Source organism: Neoarius graeffei, chromosome 7 (assembly GCF_027579695.1).
Source record: "Neoarius graeffei isolate fNeoGra1 chromosome 7, fNeoGra1.pri, whole genome shotgun sequence".
NCBI lineage: Eukaryota > Metazoa > Chordata > Actinopteri > Siluriformes > Ariidae > Neoarius > Neoarius graeffei.
The window spans coordinates 28,843,002-28,854,327 of NC_083575.1; the positions used below are offsets into that span (position 1 = coordinate 28,843,002).

The following is an 11,326-nucleotide window of genomic DNA, read 5'->3' on the forward strand; positions in this document are numbered from 1 at the left end:
GGGGTGTTACAGTGTCACAGCAACACGATTAGTCTTGGTGTATAATCAGACACTGACCACACTGCTGACTTTTTTTTTCCAAAATGCAGATTAAAGTACATTTCTGTCAGTTACTTTTTTTGTGGTTCTCGTCCCTTTTGTGTTCATCTGTGGCTGTCCAAAGAAAATCTTCCAACCCCCTTTTTCTCCGAAAGTGCACTACTCCTAACTGTATTACACACGTCTATGAAGAACAAAGCATCGCAGACCAGAATTATACCGAAAAACTTTATATTTTTTGCTCAGTCAGTTGCCTTTCCTTGACCAAAAATTTTTCTCAAAAATATCTTCGAAACAAGAACAATTAGGGGAATTTTATCTGTTTGTTTCCTTTTGTTTGATATACATAAAGATGTGCACAGAAAATTCTGTACAAAGAATAAATATTTATTTCAATTTTCACGACTGGTTTGTGTGTTTTTACAGCCAATTAAATACCATGACAATAAAACCATAAAACCATAGACTTGGTTATCACACTGTGAACATTTATTTAAAAAAAAAAGTCTGACAAAATGTTAACCTTAAAATATTGAATGACATTTTTAAACACGTCTGCCTGTTTTTAACGCTTTTAATACTGTCTGTAGTGTTGTAACTGTTATAGCTGTAATGCTTAAACAGCAATGCGCTAATGCTGCCAGCTAGTTAGCTTTGCTAAAAGTTCTCCTCAGCTTAACTCGTTGACTGTCACCAATTTTTGGGCTTAGTGCAAATGCAGGTTCTACGCTCCTCCTTCCCATATCTCTGAAAATGCAGACTTATAAGTCAAGGCAGCTTGAGGTTGTGTGTGTGTGTGTGTGTGTGTGTGTGTACGCGCATGCATGTGTGTGTTTATATATGCATAACAGTACTGTGCAAAAGTCTTAGGCACATGTAAAGAAATGCTGTAGACTAAAAATGGCTTAAAAATAATGAAATGAAATGTTTCTACATTAAAAAATACTATAACCAGCAGTAAGCCATAATAAAGTCAATATTTGGTGTGAGACGACCCTTTGCTTTAAAAAAAAAAGTAGTCTCAGGTACAATGAGGGCAGCACAGTAGTGTAGTGGTTAGCGCTGTCGTCTCACAGCAAGAAGGTCTGGGTTTGAGCCCCGTGGCCGGCGAGAGCCTTTCTGTGCGGAGTTTGCATGTTCTCCCCGTGTCCGCGTGGGTTTCCTCCGGGTGCTCCGGTTTCCCCCACAGTCCAAAGACATGCAGGTTAGGCTAACTGGTGACTCTAAATTGACCGTAGGTGTGAATGTGAGTGTGAATGGTTGTCTGTGTGTATGTGTCAGCCCTGTGATGACCTGGCGACTTGTCCAGGGTGTACCCCGCCTTTCGCCCGTAGTCAGCTGGGATAGGCTCCAGCTTGCCTGCGACCCTGTAGAACAGGATAAAGCGGTTAGAGATAATGAGATGAGATGAACTGCAGGTTTAACTTGAATGATTAATAGCACACAACTGTGGCTCAGTCAAAAATCAGGGCTGAGTTTCCCAAAAACATTGCAAAAGTAAGATAATCTAGGAGAGAGAAAGTGTGTGATGTGATGCTCACTGTACTATGTAACAATGGTCTTTGTATTAATGAAGGATGATTACATGAAATATTTATTCACTAACAGGATAGTTTTATAAATTCATTGAATAACTTATTAGCTACTGACAATAAAAACAGGCACAGTTCAGCCATTGGAAACCATTTGCAAGTAAAATGTATTTTATAAGCCTTGCGATAACCTGGCGACTTGTCCAGGGTGTACCCCGCCTCTCGCCCATAGTCAGCTGGAATAGGCTCCAGCTTGCCTGCGACCCTGTACAGGATAAACGGCTACAGATAATGGATGGATGGATATATTTTAAAATATTTTATGGTAGTTTTTAATAATATCAGTCAGTACTACCACAAGTCAGCCCCGTTTCCAAAAAGGCTGGGACACTGTGTAAACTGTAAATAAGAGCAAAATGCGATGACTAGCAAATCATGGAAACCCTATATTTTATTGAAAATAGTACAGAGACAAAATATCAAGTTTTGAAATGAAGAAATCTTGTTGTTTTGTGAAAAAAAATTCTGCTCATTTTGAATTTAGTGCCAGCAACACATTTCAAAAAAGTTGGGACGGGGCAACAAAAGACTGGCAAAATTTTTGCAATGTAAAAAAAAAAATTAGGTTAATTGGCAACAGGTCAGTAAGATGATTGGGTATAAAAAGAGCATCCCAGAGAGGCGGAGTCTCTCAGCAGTAAAGATGGGGAGGGGTTCACTGCTCTGTGAAAGACTGTGTGGGCAAATAGGGCAACAATCTAAGAATAACGTTCCTCAGTATAAAACTGCAAAGAATTACATCATCACATCATCTACGGTACATAATATCATTTAAAGATTCAGAGAATCTGGAGAAATCTCTGTGCAAGAGACAAGGACAAAAACTAACATTGAATGCCCTGTTATCTTCAGGTGGCACGGTGGTTAGCACGGTTGCCTCACAGCAAGAAGGTTCCGGGTTCGAGCCCAGCAGCCGGCGAGGGCCTTTCTGTGTGGAGTTTGCATGTTCTCCCCGTGTCTGCATGGGTTTCCTCCGGGTGCTCCGGTTCCCCCCCCAATCCAAAGACATGCAGTTAGGTTGATGTGGGGCGGCCTTGGGCTGAGGTGCCCTTGAGCAAGGTACCGAACCCCTGACTGCTCCCCGGGCGCTCTGGGCTGCCCACTGCTCTGGGTGTGTGCGTGTGTTCACTGCTTCAGATGGGTTAAATGCAGAGGATGAATTTCACTGGGCTTGAAGTGTGCATGTGATGAATAAAAGTTTCTTCTCAGGTGACACTGCATTAAAAGCAGACACGTGTCTGTAGTGGAAATCGTTGTATGGGCTCGGGAACACTTCAGAAAACCATCGTCTGTGAAAGCAGTTCATTACTGCATTCACAAATGCAAGTTAAAATCCAATATAAACAATATCCAGAAACACCGCCACCTTCTCTGGGTCCAAGCTCTTTTACGATGGACTGAGGTGAAGTGGAGAATTGTCCTGTGGTCTGATGAATCAAAATCTGACGTTCTTTATGGAAATCATGGACACCATGTACTCCAGACTAAAGAGGAGAGGGACCATCCGGCTTATCAGTGCACAGTTCAAAAGCCAGCATCTGTGATGGTATGAGGGTGCATTAGTGCACATGGCAGGGGTAGCTTGTACATCTGGGAAGGCTCCATTTAATGTTGAATGATATCTACAGGTTTTGTAGCAACATGCTGCCATCCAGATGACGCCTTGTTTAAGGAAGGCCTTGTTTATTTCAGTAAGACAATGCTAAACCACATTCTGTACGTATTACACTTGCATGGCTCTGTGTAAAAGAGTCCAGGTGCGAAACCGGCCTGCCTGCAGTCCAGACCTCTCTCTCATTGAAAACATTTGGCACATTATGAAGTGCAAAATATCACAAAGGAGACCCCAAACTGTTGAGCAACTGAAATTGTATATCCGGCAAGAATGGGACAACAGTTCTCTTTCAAAACTACAGCAATTGGTCTCCTCAGTTTCCGAACGTTAACAGAGTGTTGTTAAAAATAGATGTGATGCAACACAGCGGTAAACATGCCCTCTCACATCTTTTTTGAAACATGTCGCTGGCATTAATGAAACATGAACTTATATTTGACATGAAAACAAAATATGAAAAATGAACTTATATTTTTCAAAAAACAATAAAATTTCAGTTTCAGTATTTTGATATGTTGTCTTTGTACTATTTTCAATTAAATCTAGAGTTTCCATGATTTTGCAAATTATCACATTTTGTTTTTATTTTCAGTTTACACAGCGTCCCAACCGGCACGGTGGTGTAGTGGTTAGCGCTGTTGCCTCACAGCAAGAAGGTCCGGGTTCGAGCCCCGTGGCCAGAGAGGGCCTTTCTGTGCAGAGTTTGCATGTTCTCCCCATGTCCGCGTGGGTTTCCTCCGGGTGCTCCGGTTTCCCCCACAGTCCAAAGACATGCAGGTTAGGTTAACTGGTGACTCTAAATTGACCGTAGGTGTGAATGTGAGTGTGAATGGTTGTCTGTGTCTATGTGTCAGCCCTGTGATGACCTGGCAAGTTGTCCAGGGTGTACCCCGCCTCTCGCCCGTAGTCAGCTGGGATAGGCTCCAGCTTGCCTGCGACCCTGTAGAAGAATAAAGCGGCTAGAGATAATGAGACGAGATGAGACAGCGTCCCAACTTTTTTGGAAATGGGGTTGTATATGAGATATACAAATGAGCTTTACAAAGTGTATTTTGTTTACCAAAAAAAAAAATCATAAGCTGTTGTACATTTTGCAGCAGCTAAGACCTCCTATTTTAGTCATCAGTACAGTAATTAACTTATTACAATGACATGTATTCACATCATTCTGCACTGTGGCCCACATTCAACAGACCTTTAACACCTTGAGCAGCTTTTCTGTGATGCAACATTCACAGAAACCAGACAACAGCAAGATTTTCATATTTACTGAAACAGGCAGTCCTTTCTCCATGAATAATTAACGGTAATAAGCTGATTATATGTATTTAGTTTCATACTTTTTTTTATTACCTGCTTAAGTATTTTTGCTTCTTTGACCTATATTTTGAGTGCAAGATACACTGTGGGCGGCACAGTGGTGTAGTGGTTAGCACTGTTGTCACAGCAAGAAGGTCATGGGTTCGAGCCCAGCAACCGGCGAGGGCCTTTCTGTGTGGAGTTTGCATGTTCTCCCCATGTCTGTCTCCCCACAGTCCAAAGACATGCAGGTTAGGTTAATTAGTGGCTCTAAATCTGGGGTGCCATGGTAACGGCCCGCGGGCCAGATACGGCCCGATTGGTCATCACATCCGGCCCGGTGGTTCATGAGACTTTTTTTTTAAATAATAAATTAATAAAAATTGAATGTTGTGGTTTTTTTTGTAATGATTTTAAATCTAATGTTTCAATTTGATTCCATTTTCGTGTAATCCATCGGTTCGTTTTTAGCTGCTCTCTGCTTGCTGCAGCACGCGCAGGTGCAATGACCCGGATTTAATGTAGAGTAGGCTAGTTGTTGCTCGTTCACAAGCAACAACAGTCTAAAAAGAGAAAAGTTGATTCTGAGGGTCGCATCTTTCAGGAAAAATGGAGAGAGAAATACTTTTTCTGGGAAGTAGGGGAAAACCTGTTTGTCTGATTTGTTCGCAACAGTGGCTGTACCGAAGGAATACAATGTCAAAAGACATTACGAGACCCACGCCGACAAATACAGCCAATTCACCGGGCAACGCAGGACTGAAAAGCTAAATGAGCTTGCCTCAAACCTTCAAAAACAGCAAGCAGCTTTCTCAAAGTCTCGAGAGACACATGAAGGTTCGTTTTAATATCATACAACATCTTCAGTTCTCCTTTAATGTTAAATGCGGCTGTTTTCAAAGAGGGGTGTCTCAATATCTTTGTTGTACATTTTATGTCATGTTAGGGGCAGTGAAGGCGAGCTACATCATCGCGTGGGAGATCGCAAAAGTGTCCAAGCCATTTTCGGAGGGTGCATTCGTCAAGGATAAATACGCATCTGTTGGAATCCAATCTTTCTATCAGTCATTGCCACCAGAGTACCCAATTATCACGGCCTTTGCCGGTAAAATACTCTGTATGTTCGGGACAACATATTTATGTGAACAGGCATTTTCAGTAATGAATATTAATAAATCGAAACTGCGTAGTCGTCTGACCCATGGACATCTCAACGATGTCATGAAAATAGCAACTGCCCAGAGTCTGTCCCCCAATGTCGACAAGCTGGTAAAAAGTAAAAGACTTCTGGCTTCCACATGTAAAATGTAGCTGGTATTTCTCCCCCATGTAACCTTGTGCTGTGTGCTTGAGGGGGAATAAACAGGATGGGTGTGTGGAAATATATGTGGGACTTGACCAGCAAAGTTAATGTGCCATCTGTAGTTTGTTTTTATTGGTATGTTCAGTCATATTTGGCTCTTTTAAACTAATGCTACTAGATATTTAGTCACTTGACCTATTGGTGGAATTATTTACCCTGGCACTTCTTTCTTTTGACTCGTTTAGGCCTACTTGCCAATCGTTTTAATTGGCCTAATTAGGCCTATGCATTATGTTTTTGATGTGCAAGATCAATAAATCTGATCTAAGTCATTTACAGTTTACACTTGTGTTATTTGTGTCTTAGTCCATTTCTGTAGCATTTTTTTTTATAAATGTAGGCTACTTGCATGCTTAGACTGTTACATTTTCAGAGGGTAAATTGCTTTTGTCTGCCATGTTATTGTGCGCCTCATTTTGAGGCTATAGCTTTACAATTCCTTTTGAGCGTATAGGCCTTCAAAAATCATATAAAATAATGTCCTTTTGTTGAGTTAGTGTCTGGTCTTTTCAGGCCAAAAGTGTAATTCGGCCCCCAAGGTCCCACTTGAAAAAAATCTGGCCCCCTTACCAATTTCACCCTGGCACCCCTGCTCTAAATTGACCGTAGGTGTGAATGTGAGTGTGAATGGTTGTCTGTGTCTATGTGTCAGCCCTGTGATAACCTGGCGACTTGTCCAGGGTGTACCCCACCTCTTGCCCATAGTCAGCTGGGATAGGCTCCAGCTTGCTTGCAACCCTGTAGAACAAGATAAGCGGCTACAGATAATGGATGGATGGATGGATGGATGGATGGATGGATACACTGTGATGAGTGTAACAATCCTGATTGATCGCACTTACTCCAGGCCTCTTGTTTAGTTATGATTCTCTCTGATCTACAACCATCTTGTACTTGTTTGGTAATTTGGTGCAAACAGTTAGTGTGTATCATTTTTTAGAAAGCTCTTTTTATCGATAAATGATTGGATTCTCATTTTGCATACCTTTAAGTTACTTTGGACAAAGATGTGTAGCAGATTAAGTGTCGATGATCTTGCTGCATTCTGTACTAATAAAACTCATATTCGGCTGATTAGTTTGTCAACAGTATAAAAATGGGTATGAATACCAACTCAACAAATAAATTCACAACACATATTCTGAGCAACCATTTAATACAGCCTGATGAATAAGGCACATTTTTAATTGTATCTCTTGAAAGATTCTGGGTTGCAGGAAAGTATGTGATTTCTCTCAGCAGGTATTCTCAATTAGCGTCATGCTGTGCAACCAAGGCTGACTCCACACTGCAAGTGTGCATTCATGGGGCTTGAGGAAAGTAACAAAAAGGGAGAAGAGTTATTATGCATACAAAAACAATGATACATAAACGGTAGTAAATATATATAAATGAATCAGAGAGCTTTGTACAACTAACCTGTGCAATCTCTGGGTCTGGATTGATGGCACATGTGTTTTCAGGTTCTGCTTTTTTGCAGGAAGTCCTGGCCATCTCAACGGTGAAGATGTACTTCAAACCAGCAACAACCTAAATGAAAGGGGAAAAAAAATGAAATCATCACTAACTTTAAATCACAAAACATTCAGACTTTTGCTCCTATAGGCTCAGGCCAAATACCAATTCATTCATCTATCTTCAGTTAGCACTTGATCCTTGTCAGGGTTGTGGTGGACTTGGAGCCTATCCTGGGAACATGCAAGGCAGGACTACACCATGGATGGAACACTAATCCATCACAGGGCATCACACTCATTTCATCATCCACACCTGGGGGTCAATTTTCGAGTAGCCAAAACACATACAATTATATTGTATATGGATTAGCGAGGTGGAAGGAAACCACATTATATAAAGGAAACCTACTTGGACACAGGGTGAACATGTAAAACTCCAGACAGATAGAAACCTGAGCTCAAGCTCGAACCACAGACAGAATCACTACCTGCTGTCAGAATACAACCTCAACTTACTCATTATGTACTTATAATCCCATAAAAATGTGCAGTTGAGTATTTTTGGCCTACAATTCACTTGCCATGGTGATAACTGATGTCTGATACACGCAAACCTATATTTAGCCAGAAGTCTTTGCTGACTGGATTATCACACAGCCAACATGCACAAAAGGTATAGCAGGGTGAATAAATGCATGTGTGGGTGTGGACATGTTTTTTTTTTAATGTCTTTATGGGGACCAAATATCCCCATTTTGGAATATCTGACCGTTTTGATCCTTTGGGGAAATTTGACTGGTCCCCATTAAGAAACTTAAAAACTGCAGCTTTTATTAAAAAAAAATTCCTAAAAGAGCCAGAAGGTTTCCTTTGGTTACTGCATTAAGGCTAGATTTAAGTAATGTGTAGGCATAGCTTTAATTGGCTGCATAAATACTTTGGAAATGGAAGCTTCTCTTTATAAAGTAAAAATATCCCAGTAAAATGTCTTACCTGCACCTGGGCCTTGATCACCTTAACAACTTGACTGGTGTATACACTGTTGCTCTGTGCATTGTACTGGGTTACTGCAAACCGCAGGGCATCCTGGACTTCTGGGCTGTTTATGTCTGCATCCACCGGGGCTCCAACAAGCATGTCGCTTGCCACGGCCAAGAAGACTGCCAAGAGTGAAACTGCAACTTTTACAAACATGACTGCTAAGCTTTGAACTAAATCCAGTGGTATGAAAGTGCAGTTCTCTTGGGACACTGAATATTTATAGGATAATACTGTTGGTAGAGGGAGGAGCATGCCTGGAAAACAAAGCGAAATGGGTGCGGGTGCTTGCATCAGGGTTTTTGTGTTTAGGCCAAAATAATTAACAGGCTCTGTTTGAACATGATAAAAGTTAATCATCTAAGGGATAAATTCTGCACATACAGGCCATATGATATATTGCAAAATTCTCATATGACAAATTTCATCTGTGAAAGGCATACACCAAATTCTTGAGCAAACCTCGTGCTTTCCGAGTGTCCTTCTCTATATCCAGAGCCATGGAGAAGAGCAGTACTGGAAATGGATGCTCATTACTCAACACATTTGATTAATTAGTAGTTATTTTAAATGCAATTATATATAATAACTTGTAGTAGGTTTTTGCCTCCTCTTGTGATGAATGAACAAGAAAGTAAAGAGCAAGATAAAAGATGTCCAGCTTGGATTTTGATTAAACTGTGGGAAAATTGGTTTGTCAGTTTCTCCAGTTTCCTCTTGCCTCTCAGAATAAGACCAAGAGGTTGACTGGCCATTGTGGTAAAGAGAGAGCTGAGCCAAAAGGCAAAGCTCTCAATTTACTGGTCCATCTACGTTCCCACCAATTAACCTAACCTACATGTCTTTTGACTGTGGGGAAACCGGAGCACCCAGAGGAAACCCACACAGACATGGGAAGTTAGATTAATTGGTGGCTCTAAATTGACCATAGGTGTGAATGTGAGTGTGAATGGTTGTTTGTCTCTGTGTCAGCCCTGCAATAACCTGGCGACTTGTCTAGGGTGTACCCCACCTCTCGCCCATAGTCAGCTGGGATAGGCTCCAGCTTGCCTGCGACCCTGTAGGACAGGATAAGCGGCTACAGATAATGGATGGATGGATGGATGGATGGATGGATGGATGGATGGATGGATGGATGGATCGATCTACATTCCCACTCTCACCTATGGTCATGAGCTGTGGGTAGTGACCAAAAGAATGAGATCGCGGATGCAAGCGGTTTAAATGAGTTTTCTCCGCAGGGTGGCTGGGCTCTCCCTTAGAGACAAGGTGAGAAGCTTGGTTATTCAGGAGAGACTCAGAGTAGAACCACTGCTCCTCCACATCAAAAGGAGTCAGTTGAGGTGGTTTGGGCACCTTGTTAGGATGCCCCCTGGACGCCTCCCAGGGGAAGTTCTCTGGGCATGTCCCACCGGGAGGAGACCCTGGGGCAGACCCAGGACACGCTGGAGAGATTACATCTCTCGGCTGGCCTGGGAACGCATCGGTATTCCTCCGGAAGAGCTGGTGGAGGTGGCCGGGGAGAGAGAAGTCTGGGCTGCTCTCCTTAGGCTGCTCCTGCAACCCAGACCCGGACAAGCAGCAGAAAATGGATGGCTAGATGGAAGGTTGACTGGCTATGCTAAACTGGCTCTTGCTATGAATGAGTGTGTTAATGTGTGTACATGGCACCCTGTGATGGACTGGTATCCAAATCAGAGTGCTTTCCCACCTTGCACCAAGTTTTCCCAGGACAGGCTCTGGATCCACAGCAACCCTGATCAGCATAAATCAGTAACTGAAGATGAATGAACGAACGAATGAATGAATGAATGTAACAGTGGCATTTTATGAATTTTGGGCCTTATTTTCTACTTGTCACAGTGAACTGTAGTACATGTTGCAGCAAGCATAACAAATTTGCAGTGTATAAGACCTGTATTTTAGTCAGCAGTAAATAACTTATTACAGTGCTATTTATTCTGCACCGTGACCCACATTCAGCAGACCTTTAACACCCTGAGCAGCTTTTTTTGTGATGCAACACCCACAGAAAACAGACTTAAGCAGGCTTTTCATATTTACTGAAACATTCTGTACTTTCCCCACCCAAGTGTTGTATTTGATTCGATATGAACTACAAAAAAAATGATGATTCGCTTTGTGTTGAAACCTGCCCTTTAATGTTTCAAAGTGTTATCGATCGCATTAAGACTCACAGGAATAAAAATGTTTGCGTTTCATGATAAAAGATACTTTATGACACTTTGATGTACTTTACTCTTTTTTATAACATTGCCATTTCATCATCAATGAAGTCTTTATCAAGTAGCCACCATTACACTGATTGGCATTAAAGTAGTGTCAAGAAATAATATCAAAAGTGGCAACTCCTCAAGAGCCTCACCTATATTGCATAATGTGGGTAAATATTTCCAATGGTAGATACAGACAAGTGCGTTCTTTAAACACTCTTCAAATGAATAAGGTTCAACACACTGTGACAGGGCCAACAAATGTGGACTTGGGATGCTGGAGTAAGAAATTTTGTCTGGGCCAAAAATATCCAAAATTGCTTTGTCTGATTTTTTTCTCCAGAAGTCTTCCAACAAAAACAGTTGAATGGAAAATACCATGGTTTCAGAAAGTATTCAGACCACTTCAGGCTTTTACACAATTTTGTGTTACAGATTTACATTAAAATTGATTAAATTGACCATTTATGGATCATTTTTCCATTGATCTACACACAATAATCTATTATGACAAAGATAAAACAAAAACAAATCAAAGACTGAAATCTCTCATTTCAGTCTTCAATATTTTGTAGAAATTTCAGTCTTCAATTCAATATTTTGTAGAAGCACCTTTGGCACTAATTAAAACTCTGAGTCTTCTTGCATAGTTTTGACAATCATTGCACACTTTGTGGGCGGCATGGTGG

At 41.4% G+C, this 11,326-nt stretch overlaps 1 protein-coding gene across 1 annotated transcript; it reads right to left on the reverse strand.

The window, feature by feature from the left end:
- Nucleotides 1-7,047: 7,047 nt before the first annotated feature.
- On the reverse strand, nucleotides 7,048-8,620 carry LOC132888585 (cystatin-like). Its single transcript, XM_060924635.1, has 3 exons — nucleotides 8,359-8,620; nucleotides 7,328-7,438; nucleotides 7,048-7,218 (listed from the first exon to the last, which is right to left on the reverse strand). The coding sequence occupies exons 1-3, from the start codon at nucleotides 8,557-8,559 to the stop codon at nucleotides 7,144-7,146; spliced, it is 387 nt and encodes a 128-aa protein (XP_060780618.1). The 5' UTR covers nucleotides 8,560-8,620; the 3' UTR covers nucleotides 7,048-7,143.
- Nucleotides 8,621-11,326: the final 2,706 nt, after the last annotated feature.